This window comes from Sesamum indicum, linkage group LG7 (genome assembly GCF_000512975.1).
Source record: "Sesamum indicum cultivar Zhongzhi No. 13 linkage group LG7, S_indicum_v1.0, whole genome shotgun sequence".
Classification (NCBI taxonomy): Eukaryota; Viridiplantae; Streptophyta; class Magnoliopsida; order Lamiales; family Pedaliaceae; genus Sesamum; species Sesamum indicum.
The window spans coordinates 7,584,826-7,599,567 of NC_026151.1; the positions used below are offsets into that span (position 1 = coordinate 7,584,826).

At 35.3% G+C, this 14,742-nt stretch overlaps 2 protein-coding genes across 2 annotated transcripts in view; one reads left to right on the forward strand and one right to left on the reverse strand.

Annotated features, from left to right (window-relative positions):
- LOC105166532 (DNA repair protein RAD50) overlaps window positions 1–5,069 on the forward strand; it is a 28,240-nt gene extending 23,171 nt beyond the window's left edge. The window contains exons 24-27 of the mRNA XM_011085915.2: window positions 4,156–4,218; window positions 4,326–4,459; window positions 4,543–4,671; window positions 4,788–5,069. Coding sequence (XP_011084217.1) covers window positions 4,156–4,218; window positions 4,326–4,459; window positions 4,543–4,671; window positions 4,788–4,827 — 366 coding nt within the window. The 3' untranslated portion in view covers window positions 4,828–5,069. The remainder of the gene's footprint in view (window positions 1–4,155; window positions 4,219–4,325; window positions 4,460–4,542; window positions 4,672–4,787) is intronic.
- On the reverse strand, window positions 6,373–9,401 carry LOC105166533 (serine hydroxymethyltransferase 4). Its single transcript, XM_011085916.2, has 4 exons — window positions 8,643–9,401; window positions 7,429–7,819; window positions 7,240–7,341; window positions 6,373–6,889 (listed from the first exon to the last, which is right to left on the reverse strand). The coding sequence occupies exons 1-4, from the start codon at window positions 9,318–9,320 to the stop codon at window positions 6,645–6,647; spliced, it is 1,416 nt and encodes a 471-aa protein (XP_011084218.1). The 5' UTR covers window positions 9,321–9,401; the 3' UTR covers window positions 6,373–6,644.

Consider the following 14,742-nt stretch of genomic DNA (forward strand, 5'->3'; position numbering starts at 1 on the left):
TGGGAACAGAATGTGAATGAGAAAGAGATGGAGGGGACAATAGGCAATGAAGGGAACAAAAACGACAACCATGTGAGTGAGAGATGGATTGGATGGCTGAGGGAAAGGTTACACGGGGAAACAGAGCGGTCGAAAGAGGAGAGACGGTGAAGGGAAGGAAGAGACGGGCAGAGGTGGGATAAGGTGGATGGAATGGAAAATAGGATGATGAGGGTAGAAACCGAAAGGGAGGGGATACATGAGGGGATGGATTCCATAGGGGAGTAGGATGAAAAGAAGAGGTATGCATGATGGTAGAGGTAAGCATGCATAGACTAAATTTATGATTTTGTAGGATTCAATCACGGTGGATTGACTAATTAAGGCCAAAATTTAAGATAAGTGAAGAGAGAAAGAAGACGAAGATTTACATGGTTCGGTCATATGACCTACGTCCATGAGACACATACTCAAAGGGCTAAATCATGATATTTTCTCATAGTTATAGAATTATATATGTCCATAACAGAAGATGGAGAAAATCTCTCCAAAATCAATCATATAGATATTATAAGAATCACTTAGATTTTACTGTGATTCTCTTGAGATTTTACAATTATTTGGAGAATCAATTCGTGATTCTCAACACTCCCCCTCAAGTTGATATGCAGATCTTAATTGGAATGTTCAACTTGAACAATAGAAGTCAATTTTCTTCACGTTCTGGATCACAGATGTCTTCCGCTGCGACGTTGGGGGAGGTGACTAAGGTCAAAGAGACCTCATGCCATGCACACATATCCACTGTAGTGTAAATAGAGTTATCAAATCAGACGGCCAGTTTTAGGTGCAAAACACCAGTAGAAGGGCACTTAGCCCATCTGAAACAAGTTTGGCATACATACAGTTAAGGTGTGGAACACCATCAGTAGTGTGTTATGCGCGCTTCAGATTTAATAACATGTTTATGGAAATTTCGGTGAAGGAATAGGGGATAGGATCAGAGAACAGAAAGAAATTTGAAGAGAAACTGGAGAAAGAGACTCGATAGAGAAAACTTGCTGTATTAGCACTCTACAGCTCCTCCAAAGGTTTTCTAGATATTTCTATTTGTAACTTCGAAAACACCGACTATAAAAAACGTTTTAGCAACTCTTGCCACTTTTTTCCTTCAATAGCAACTCTTCTTTTTACATAATTATACTTTCCTCTACATCTTGAAGCACTAGTCATGACATAGTGGAAGGGGACTTAGCACATCACAAGTAGGAAGGCCAGTTAGAGAATGAGCCCGACACACAATTTAGTTGTAGAACACCATCACTGGCTTGGTAGAGCAAGTGTTGTGTGTGTAGCCCAAGCTTAGAAACAACGAGATGAGGTTATTTTGCCTCAGAGAATGGAAGCTTGAAGAAGGCCATGAAGACTAGTGTTGGCGCAGCCATGAGGGCTGTGCAGAAGAGGAGCACATCGGCAAGGAGGCGACGCTTAGTAGGGTCTCAACGCAGCGGCAGTATGATGGAAGAGGAACTTGTAAGGCCGCTCGCGGTCCGTGCAAGGTAGGGCGGCGCGCGGCTAGGGTTTCAGTAGACTAGTTTTTTTTTTTTTTTAGGAGCCTGCTGTGATACCATGTTATAATTTAAGATAAGTGAAGAGAGAAACCGAGACGAAGATTTACATGGTTCAGTCATATGACCTACGTCCATGACACAAATGCCCAAAGGGCCAAATCATGTTATTCTCACTTAGTTTGAGGATATAACCTTCACCCATTTATATAGGTGAATTACATATGTTGATAATAGAAAATGGAGGGAATCTTTTCCAAAATCAAAACCGTACTGACCGAATAACCGAATTGTTAGAAAAGTATATATTTTTTATGTTTCAATTTTATAAATATAGAAATTATATTATAAATATATTATCATATTATATATTACTTTACAGTGTACTTTATTATATTATATTATAAAAATTCTACCATTTTATGTTTTTTATTAAAAATAAAAATATGAAAGTTCTTATTTTATTTTTTATTTTTTTTAGTAAAATTCGGTTTTTAACTGAACTAAACCCAAAAAAGTTCGATTATAACCAAACCGAATTGATTAATTCGGTTCGGTATTTGAAATGGTTCTGAATTTTCAGTTAAAAACCTGGTTCGATTTGGTTCGGTTAACCGAATTGAACAGGCCTAATCAAATCATATAGACATCACAAGAATAACTTAGATTTTATTGAGATTCTCTTGAGACTTTACAATTATTTGGAGAATCGATTCATGATTTTCAACAGAGTTGAAAACAATGAAAGTTGGGATGCAACCTATTCTTAGAGCTCACATCCAGGATCTGAACACTCTTTGTACTGTTGGGGACAAAATGAAGATTGTGTTTAAAATATTTTAAGTTTTTAGAGGATTAAATTTTGGTCAGGACATATTAAGAGTCTCAATCAACTATTCGAGTGTGGAGATATTACAAATACAAGTCTTCAAAATGTATAGAGTTTATTAAGACTGCCAGGAGCAAAATGGTTGTTAGTATATTAATAAAGAATATTTTTTAATTTTTAATTTGAGATAAAAACTGTCTCACTTATAACTTCTAGATGAAGTTTCTGAGTAAACTAAAGAGAGATGTTTGTAACTATGAAAGGAGGAAAGGAGCCAATGTTTAGCTTTTCAGAGAAGACGTAACTGCAATCAAGGAATTACATATTGATTTTGAGGCATATGTCATAATGATAAATTTACTAAATGAAAATTACCATTTTGATTTTAGAAAAATGACGAAATTTATAGGAATAATTGAAAATTTTAAGTGAAATGTTGATGTGTTTAATTAACACAAGTTATGTGTCTTTAAACTGGAAAGATTGGTATGTAAGTTCTATTAACCTAAGTTTTATTAAATAAAATGTTGAAAGTAATTAAGCTGGTGGTAAATACTAAATAATCTCATAAAAAATTATATTAAAATAAACTTGCGTGATTATATAATTGACTTCATTCAAAACCATATGGGGTTTTTAGAAGGATCAGCGATGCTATCACCATTTTTTCCTACCCTCCTCTTTTATATAGAAAGTACAAATTATCAGTTAAAAGGTAGACAGTACATTAAACGAAAATTTCTTTTTCTGTACATTGCCTTTTAACTTAATCTAATTGTGAGTACATGCATTAAAAAATATTTATTAATTCTTTAGTTAATTTTTTCATCATTATGTTAGTAATTGTAAGTAGGATTTTATTAATTTTGAAATACAAAAATGTTTTAACATTATTTGAAACTTCAGAAATTTTGGCAAAGTTTGGAGAATATTAAGAAACTTCAAATTCTCTTTTGGAAATTCTGCAAAAAGTTATATTGCAAGTTGAAATTGTTTTAGAGCTTTGAGGTACCTAATTTCTACCGAATAAGAGGAATTTAATATCATGATTGTAATTAACCCTAAATTTTTGCTAAACTTATGCAAAAACTAAATTGACTCAATCAAGTTAATCCCTTAATTAACCTTACTAATTCACCCTAATACTACTTTTAGATGGTCATTTTGTCTTCACGAGAGATTTGAGAACCATAAAATGTTTTTGAACTATTTGTAATGTTATAGTAGTTTATGGATAATAGAGTAACTAACTAAACCTTGTATATGAACTTCATGCGCCCCATGCCTGAACGATTCCCCAGCTTCTTCTATGGTTTCTTCAGTATAGAACTTGGCAGAAAAGGAAATATAAACTCCTTGGGAGCGATGGAATTGTCACTTTTACTCTATTCGTAGCAGAATTCTGGCCGTTTCTGTGAGATGATATTTGAAAATGCTTTTATGTGGAAATATCACCCTTACTTGCTCTAATACTTGGTTTATTTTTCCAAGAGTGGCCATAAGGCTTTGTTCGCAAGCTGACATGTGGATGGTCTCCCTCATCTTGCTAAAAGTTTTTACTGCTGCATATATGCAGCTACATTTGATCTGTTTTTGTTTGAGTCTATTAAGTTTTACGAATGTAAAACCCATGACACCAACTCTCGGCAGCCTTAATGGATACATCACATTGTATATTGTGTTGATTTAAACCCCACTTTTCTCCTCAGTTGATCGTGCCATAAGTTAACTTGAGATTTTCTTTTGTTAACTAAACTATGACTCTTGGTGACATTGCAGGTCTTAATGCAAACTGGTGATGCAGAACTAGAAATGAGAGGAAGATGTAGTGCTGGTCAAAAGGCAAGTAATTGTCTAGAATTTGCCATCGTTATATACTGATTATTTTTCTTATCATTGCAATTGTCCTTTGTTTGTTGCACCAATTCCATTTTCTCTCTCATTTATAGGTCCTTGCATCACTTATCATAAGATTGGCGCTGGCTGAAACTTTTTGTCTCAATTGTGGAATACTGGCACTTGATGAACCAACCACAAACTTGGATGGCCCTAATTCGGAGAGTCTTGCTGCAGCTCTCCTCAGGTACAGATAACTTGCTATTAACGAACAGTATCTTTACCAAATTGCCTTGCACTTTCTTCATCATTGTCCTGTAACATCATCAGAATAATGGAGGACAGAAAAGGCCAAGAGAATTTTCAGCTTATTGTCATTACTCACGACGAGCGGTTTGCTCAACTTATTGGCCAACGCCAACATGCTGAAAAGTATTACCGTATAACTAAGGATGACTAGTAAGCCTATTTCTCCAGCTGTCCAGATTACATTTTGATTGTACTCTTTTCCCCGTAACTTTACATACATTTTATGTTACTAAGAACTTATTTTTCATACTCTACTTCCATTTCAGTCAGCACAGCATCATTGAAGCCCAGGAGATCTTTGATTGACCGCACTGAGCTCATATGGATAAGGTTCATATTTCTTCAATTTACTGTAATTATTCAGTTTCTCCCCGTCATATTATTCTGTAGCCAGCTTCTGTTGTAGATTATGGCTACTGAACCAACAAACCATTTGTTGTCTTAAACGTGCTCTACTACAGCTGCTGGGTTTCTCAAGTTGTGTATCAACTTTATGATCCATTCTCTAATATAATAAGTACCCATTTGGGATTGCAAGTAGTGGTAAATTTTTAACCCTTAAATATTTTGTTAATTTATTTTTTAACCTCAAATTATGAAAATTCATTAGTTGGACGCTTGAAACCTTTTGGTGATTTTTAGACAAACAAGCAGATATACGGTTGGTGCAAGTTCTTTTTATGTCAAACTCATATCTGCAAAATCTCCCATTTGAGTGTCAAAGTCTGTGTTTGTCCCTTCTTTCCCTTTTGTTGTTCTCCCGATCTAGTTAACCCATTTTAGTTGACGTCAAAGTACTTGTTAGAAATATTGGTGTGTTACTAACTTATAAAATTACCTATCCATCCTCATAGGTGCTATATTTTAGCCATTTTAGGAATGGAGTTATACGTATACAAAAATAAGTTGCAATACGTACATTTTCACCTACTTACAATTTTTAACTTATTTTAGTTTAATTTAAAAGAAACATAAAAATAAGTTACATTTTCAAACCTGTACTTAATTTAATTTTCAATAGGACTACATGCAATTTACCTCGTGTTAAGGGGAATGTGCAAAAAATTTCCTGTGAGATATAAAACAATAATTTATTTCCTTATATTTTTAAAAAAGTGGAGCCCAAACTCCCTAACGCATCTCATAAATGACTCGGGCCCTTTTTTTTATTTTTTTTAACTTACAATTTAAGTTATTTATATCCTTATTGAAAAATTGTTGGATCTTGATTTTGATTTACGGTCCAAATTTAACTAATAAATAATTTTTTGTAAATTTTATATAATTTAAATAATAGTTTAGATTTAACTAAAATAACAATTTATATAGGGAGGTGGGTGCTGGAGGGAATGTGCGGAGACATGGTTGGGAGGAAGGGGAAGGGGGCACTAGGGCTGGTGAGGGGGTGGAGGAGTAGGGGAAGGAGGCGGCAGCGGCGAAACTGAAAGGAATGAAGGCGAGTGGCAACGGGGATGGAGGAACAAGCAGCAAGCTATACGCTAGGCATCTAGGAGATGGAGGAACAAGCACTTAGTTAGAGCATCCTACATAGCAATCTTGGTTTCTATTGTGTATCATATCTGGATTAAACGCTACAACACCAGCATACCTGCGTTGAGTTGGCTTTGAGTGAAAACTATAAAAAAACACACGTGATGCTTATGCTATGAGCAACTGAAGATAGCTTAGTTGGGATTGCTGGCTTATGAGCTTCTTGTACACTCCTTTATTCTAATGATATTTACCTTCTGAGGTGAGTACGTTCATCCATTCATATTAATCTTCACATGAACACTACTAATTGGAAGCCAAGAAAAACTATAACCAATTTCTTGGTTAGTTAAACTGCCAAACGGGGAACTGAACTTTAAATACCAAATAATATCACTGGTAGTGCATTAATTCAGTAGGATTTTCGCTTCAAACTTACATAAACAGCTACGACTTTCCACCAACACAATGGCAATCCAGTAAAACCTACGACTGTAGAAAACAGAACAGAAGCAGCGGGCAGAGTAAAAATTATTATTTCGCCCGGTACATATTTGGGTGAAAATGAAGGCAAAATTTAATGATGAATCAAAGTATTGAAAAGCCTTAGAGCAGAAGATAATGTAATCGACTTAGTCCTTGTACTTCATCTCAGACATCTTGAAGCCAGGCATGTCAAATGAGGATGCAAATTTTTCAACATCAGCCTTGAGTTCTTCAATGTCTTTGTTGTTCACCAGACCCTTGTTAAAGTCCTTCAATAGTTTGCCATGCTCCTGTTGGATCTTCAAGGTGATGCTCACGGCCCGGTGGAGGAATTCCGCAATCTGCTCAAAGTCTTTCTCAACCAATCCCCTTGACGTCATGGCGGGAGTACCTGCAATATGAGATTTATCACTCAGTCACCTCCTTGGAAACACGTACATGAAAATGCATGAACCAAAGGATGTGTTAATAATCCAAATGGATAGAATACAATGATCAAATCTTGCAAGGAGCTCCATTCAACCCTGAAGGCACCATGTACCATCTAAATCCAATTACTTGGATTTCCAAACAGAAAACACGAAACATTTTTAGTACTGATTTAGAAGACAATTTATGTCACAGCACCTTCAAGGCCTACGAGTTTCACGCTAGTTTATGCCTGTTTTGCCAATGCCAATCTTATTCTAGTAAAATGCAAATGTCTGACCACTAGGAACAAGGAGTCAAAATGATTCTTACCAATGCGAACTCCTCCAGGGGCCAAAGCACTGCTGTCACCAAATACTGCATTCTTGTTAACAGTGATGTTACATAGGTCACAGAGTTTCTCAACCTTGTTTCCTGAAATAAGCACAGATGAATATATCAATGGCAATTAAGACCATGTAAAGCACTTTCTGAGCAATGCATCAAATTCATAGTTGTTACCAGTCAATCCAAGAGGGCGAAGATCCCACAGAACCAAGTGGTTCTCTGTTCCACCAGTGACAAGCTTGTATCCTTTGCTCATCAGATAATTTCCAACTGCTACAGCATTGGCTCTGACTTGCTTAGCATAGGCCTTGAATGCAGGGGTTGCTGCCTGTTTCAAAGCCACAGCAAGAGCACCAATTTGGTGATTGTGGGGACCTCCCTGAAGAGAGGGGAACACAGCGAAGTTGATCTTGTCCTCAAAGTCATATACTGCATCCTGTGGCTGGCCCTTCTTGGCAGGCTTGGGACCCTTCCTGTAGAAGATCATACCAGCCCTGGGACCCCTCAGACTCTTGTGGGTTGTAGTTGTGACCAAGTCACAATACTCAAAAGGATCTGCCGCTTCCTAAAACCATGAACAATGATTTGGGATTTTCAGGTTGAAGCAACATTTCACATTTTCCAAACACAATGCAGATTCAGAAAGTCTTTTTTTTATTTTTTTTTCCTATCGAACAAGAATACAGAAAAAGTTTCGAGGTTTGATGAGAAATCATACCAATAAAATCTGAGAATTTTTTTTGATGCATCATTCATAACATTAAAAGATTAGATCTAGAAAGCCAAGAATAACTGAAATTTAGGAAATTCTTCCAAGACCAGATCTAGATAACCCAAACTACTCACATAGCAAGCAAATTACACAGATATGTGATCGCTGTAAACTTCAGGAAAATGCGCACTCCCAAGGCAAATATTGCATTTGTTAGGTGAGTAGTTGAGATCTAGCCAAACCAGATCCATGCAAAGTTTTACCGAAATGGTACGCCCAATGCCTAGCAACTCTCAACAACGAAGCCAAAGCATCACTTAAAAATCTTGGATCTGAGCATCGACATATTAATTATTTCGCTAGAAAGGACCAAGATTTCAATAAATACCAATAAATAATTCAAACAACATAACACAGAAAACCGGACACCATTTCACATTACTCACAAATTCTTCACACTATACTGCAAAACCCCAAATTGCAAAAATGGATCAGTTTTCAACCATTAATAATGCCCATACGACATTTAGATCTAGACATTTAAACAATCATAAGCTCAACATGCAAATAAATGAAGATTAGTAACAGATCAAGTAACCAAATCAAACCCATTTTCCAAATAATTGCTAGCACTCCATAGTAACATCAAAGAAAAAAAAGAAAAGAGTATGCATACCTGAGCAGCAACAAGGCCACTGATATGAGCCATATCACAAAGCAAAAGCGCCCCACATTTATCTGCAATCTCCCTAAACCTCTTGTAATCCCAGTCCCTGGGATAAGCACTCCCGCCACAAATGATCAACCTGGGCCTAAAATCCATGGCCTTCTCCTCCAACCTATCATAATCGATATACCCAGTCTTTGAATCCACCTTGTAAGGCAAACTCTCGAAATAGATCGACGTCGCGCTAATCTTCTTCCCTCCGGAAGTATAGTAACCGTGAGTCAGATGCCCGCCAGAAGGCAAATCAAGCCCCATTATACGGTCATGCGGGTTCAGCACGGCCGTGTAGGCGGCGAAATTTGCAGGGGACCCGCTGTATGGCTGGACATTGACGCCCCATTTGGTGGGGTCGAGGCGGTAGGCCTGGAGGGCGCGTGAGCGCGTGAGATTCTCGATCTCATCGATGTACTCGTTGCCGCCGTAGTACCGGTTTCCGGGCACGCCTTCAGAGTATTTGTTGGTGAGCGGGCTGCCAAGGGCTTCCATTACGGCGAAGGAGGTGAAGTTTTCGGAAGCGATAAGCTCGATTCCGCGGCATTGGCGGCGCTTCTCCTTCTCGATGAGATCGTGGATTTCTGGGTCCACGACGGCGAGAGAGGTATTGCCCCACTCGGAAACGGGATCCATTTTCCGGCAAAGTAAAAAAGAGAAAGTGTTGAGATGTGTAAGCGAGTGAGAGAGAGAGGGGAGGAAGGAGGACACAACGAAAGTGGGGAGGTCGGGGCTTGATTTATGGAGGATGGCGTACTGTGTGCATAGACCATAATGCCCTTGTGGTTGTTGGCACTTGGCACCTGGCACTGCCTCAATTTCTTTTTCCTTTATTTTTCTTGGTTGGTGTACATTATTTTTCTATTTTTATTTTTACTTTTACTTGTTACTCACTTCTCCTTCTATATTTCCAAAATCTATTTTTCCCTATTAATTATAGCTACCACCGCTCATAATTATGAATATTTTATTATTATTTAAAAAATTATAAATATTTTTTTAAATAAAAAATAATTATTTAGCTCCTAAACGGTGAAGTGGTCATTATTTATTTACCCTTGCTCAAGTTTTATAAATAATAAAATAACTATTTAAAAATAATAATAAAACCTTTTTAGGATGGATAAAATAAATATTCCATGAGGAATATTAGTTTATAAAAATTTAATTATAATGTCAACGGTATTTTGGTTAGTTTAATACAAAAATTGAATGTAAATCTAATTGATGGGCTCGTTATTAAACAAACATTAAAATCAGGAAATATTTATAATTTTTCAAACAACGAAAAAATATTTATAATTATATCAAATTTCTGGGAAGGTGATTATAATTTATCAAAAAAAAGATTCATATGTTAATCCTTTGGGCAGTTTAGTGGTAAATTTGGGGAAGAGAATAGTTTCCATAAAGAGAGTGTTGTCTTCTCCTATAACGATTTTACCTGAAATGAATCTTTTTTTCGTCCCCTCTTATGAAGTCATTTTCTTCCATTATTTATAAGAGAAGTTGTCATTTTATTATTTGTTTATGGAAGTGAAAGAAAGCGTGCTTGGGTCAGATGGGAATACTATGTGGGCTTTGTCATCAAGACGAGGAATTCATTTACAACCACCAAATTATAATGTACGGACATTATAAAAAATTACTTGATGCAGTATTGAATTTCATAGAATTCGAAGACATGTTGAATAATAAAAAAAAAAAATACGGTATTGGTATTGGATAGGATCTTTTATATAAATATTTGTTAAGTCTTGTATTTTTTATTAAGAATTTAGACATGAGAACATGTTCATTTTATATTTATCTTCATATTTTTCATATTATATATTTTGATTTTATAAACAATTGAGAAAATATATAATTTATGTAGTTGTATCAGTGACGTGTCGTGTCTTAAATTGAGAATATATATAATGAAAAATGTATTATATAATAAAAAAATTGATATTTATGAGATCTTCTATGTCATGTCGTGTCCGTGTCCACACATCATAGCAAGTTTTCAGTTTTGTAGCCTGTTTTTTCTTTTTAAAAATTCTTGCCCCGGAATTTTCGGTGGTGGTGTGTGTCCTACAAACGGGAACACATTGTCAGAAATGTATCGATTATAAGATCGTAAAAATAAAAATATAGAGATTTTAAAAACATTTAAGGCGTCATGAAGTATACATAACTCCTCGAGAACTAATATTTAAAGATATTTCAAGTTATATAATTTTAAGTAATTCAATAGAACCAAGTTAGTACAACTCAAGCAATAAAAAAATGTGAATCTTGAGTATTTGTATAATTATTGAAAAAGCAGGGGACGTTTATGTAAATATCATTAGACAACCCCACATCAGGCTGTATTTTTGTTTCGATGGTGCGTAGAAAGATGGAGTGGGTGAGTTGTCGGAGCGAAGTTTGATACTATTTTATGGTGTTTTTAATTTTTTAATTATTAAGGAAAAACTTATAAATTAGAAACATCATCTATTTAAATATATTACATATTTATGTTGTATTTATCCAAAATTTTATCTCCATAATTATATTTGAATTTTTTAATTGTCAAGAAAAAAATTTATATCAAATTTTTATCTCCAACGTTAAAATACTAATTGAATTTGTATTTATCCTTAATTTTTTAATTTAAATTATTAAGTACTAAAAATTATATATACATATATTTATTTTTAAATAAATATACTTTGAAGATTTTTTTAATTTTTAGAGTGATGAAAATAAAAAAAATCTCAAAACAAGCTAAAAACAAGTAAAAATGCCAAAAAACTATTATATAGTCATAATAGGGGCATTTTAGTCATAAAGTCAACAAAAAGTCATGCAAGAACGTCAAAACAATCCCCGAATCTCACCGCTCGTGCGTGCAACCTCTGTCAATTCCCGACGGTAGGGTTTAACAAAACACGAGGGGGATTTTTGCCTATTTTCAAATCATGAATTTTCTTTTTACTAATTTAGGAAAACATATATAGGAATTTAGCCTTCTATTAATCTCCTTTTAAGTGTTCATCCATTTTTTGTGCAATGACCAAAATTCCTTTTGTGACTATAAAATAACTTTACTTATTTTATACATTTTTCTAAAAAAAAATTATTGACTAGAAGGCAAAAAGGAGTTTCACCTCGTCGGTCTTTTACAAATTTAATTTAAAAAAAATAATAAATAGAAGGGGAAATTGAATATTTTTGGGCTCATGTCAAAAAATTACATAATTAAATCGAATATTAGATAAATATTGATAATTTCTCAAATAATGAGGGTGTTTGAGGTATGCCATAATTACAAATACTCTTTACAAAGATATTGGGAGGTGATTAAGCAAGGTGTATTGGATGCAGTTTTTGATTTTTTTTGCGACCACCCCCACCCACAAAGCTTCACAGCTACTTCTATTTTGCTTATTCCGAAGGTCAAGACCTCGACTTTGTGAAACGAATTCCATCCCATCAGCTTGTGCAATATAACCAATAATGCTAATGAAAACGACTTCATGAAGGTGAAGGATTTCCCTGATGGCTTTGCAACGACGACAGGCCAGTGCATAAATGTCTCCAAGGGCTCTTTCTTGGTTGTGCCGAAGGCCCCAGCTTTGATTATCCGGAGGGTTAAGAGATTGATGGAGTTCGTCCATAGGTCTTTCCCCATTCACCTATTTGGGTGCCCCGATATATGTAGGGTGGAAGAAGGCCATGCTTTTCAAGCCACTGATCGAAGCATTGGCCTCTAATGTTGCTGGTTGGGAAAAGAATTCGGGCGCCTACAATTGATTAAGTCGGTATTGTTCTTTTAGCCGATTCATCTTTTATATGTTATTAAGCCCTAGCAATGTGCTTGTGAGAATTGAGAAGCTTTTGAATAAATTCTTTCGGAGTTCTTATGGGTCCGAACAAAAGCTACATTGGGCAGCTTGGGCACGCTTGTGCGTCCTAATGGCTGAAAGTGGATTTGGTGGCGTTTTAGAGTTTCATGCTAAGTCAAACACTCCCATAATCCATTGTCTCTTCGGAGAACTCCCTCCAACTCCACAATATTATTTTTTATACACTTGAACTGTGTATATTAAATAGAGTAGAAGATGAAATATGATTTATAACAGAAAATTCAATCCCTGCTTTCAGGGGAATTTGCACATTTTTTCTAACATGATAGAGGAGTAAATTGGAATTTTTCTCCATAAAGAGGTAAATTAAATATTTCGCTTATTACAGAAAATAATTTTCAATTTACCCAATATAATTATCTATACTTGGTATGAAATACTCGATACAATTAGCAAGTATTTTATGAGGACAATAAATTATTTAAGTGAAAGCGAATGTACAAAATTTTGATCAAATCTAAGTTGATGGTCCTACTGAATGTACAATATGCTCCCACGTCTTCATTTCTCCCCACCTCAGATTTCATTGTTTTAACGTTGTCTTTTATTTTAAATTATAAAAAAAAAAAAAAAAAAAACAAGAAACTGTTCTTGTAGGCCCTTAAATGTTTCAGACCCATTGTATAGGTAGTTAGGTACTAATATATAGGACAAATTTTAGTTTGTCTGAAATTTGTAGTTTCGAAATTAAAATATTATCTGAAATTTTAGAAAATATGACGATTATAGGTAAATTATTTTTGTATTTTTCAACACTGGCCAATTTTTTTAGCAGAAGAAACAAATTGAAGGGTAAATATAATGTGGGTATTCAAAAGTTTGTACGATAAAAGTGTTTTATTTTACAGCATACATAGATTGATAGATATCAACGGACAATTAATTATTCAAAAGAATTTTACAAAAACTTTAGTATATGACTTATGATTAATTGGGGCGTTGAGGTAGAAGTGAGGTGAGCTAATGACTGCGTCTGTCACTAAACTTTTACACAACTAAAGTTCAAATTTTTTGTTTTTCTGAAAATGTGAGTTGAAAGTAATGACTCCAATTTATTTAGTTTTTAAAATAAATACTTTAGAGTAGTATGTGTTGGGTATGGGCTTAAAATTTCAATTTAACACTAAAGATGAATAATGATTTAGAGATAATCCAAGAAAATCAAGTTAACACGCAGTTCATGCTGGAGAAGGAGTACAGAGTTGTATATAAGCTGAAGAAAAGTCAGTTAAATAACTGATTCAACGGCTAGTAGGCTGAAAACAACTAAAGTTGCTATTCCACTAATAAAGTCGCACCTATATAAGAGGTTGTGCTAACTCAAAAGAACATTACAAGTGTTAGTGCTAGTTTACAAAATAGCAACTTTCTCCCAAGCTCTGTTCATTGTCTTCTTCCTTGAGGATTCTCTTTCAATTTTGGTGCAATTCATCACCACTCTGTCTTCAACCCCCCCTCCCCCCTCAAGCTGGAGTTGCTATTCCACTAATAAAGTCGCACCTATATAAGAGGTTGTGCTAACTCAAAAGAACATTACAAGTGTTGGTGCTAGTTTACAAAATAGCAACTTTCTCCCAAGCTCTGTTCATTGTCTTCTTCCTTCAGGATTCTCTTTCAATTTTGGTGCAATTCATCACCACTCTGTCTTCAACCCCCCCTCCCCCCTCAAGCTGGACTAGTAATAAAGTCAATGAAGCCCAGCTTGTCGAGAACATGAGAAGGAGCCAAGAAGCCTGATTTATAATGATCACGAACAAAATGACAGTCGATTTCCAAGTGTTTGGTGCGTTCGTGAAACACATGATTGCTGATGATGTGCAATGCGGCTCTATTATCACACAAAATAGGAATGGGGCGTGGCACACATACACCAAGATCTTGTAGCAGAGCTGAAATCCACACAAGCTTACATGCTGTTGATTCCATGGCCCTGTATTCTGCTTCCGTCGTGGATGTGCATAGTTCAAATGAAAAAAGCTAATGACCCTTAAGCATAAAAATATGCATAGTTTGGATGTCAAAATGTTAACTTACCCTATTTCATAGAGATTCGCGCCAAGATCCAATAAACAAGAAGGGACAGTAAAGGAGAGATGAATAGCTAAGATGAAGGGATTTTTCTACTTCTCTAAGTGTTATTTCAGATACATTTAAAGAAGTGG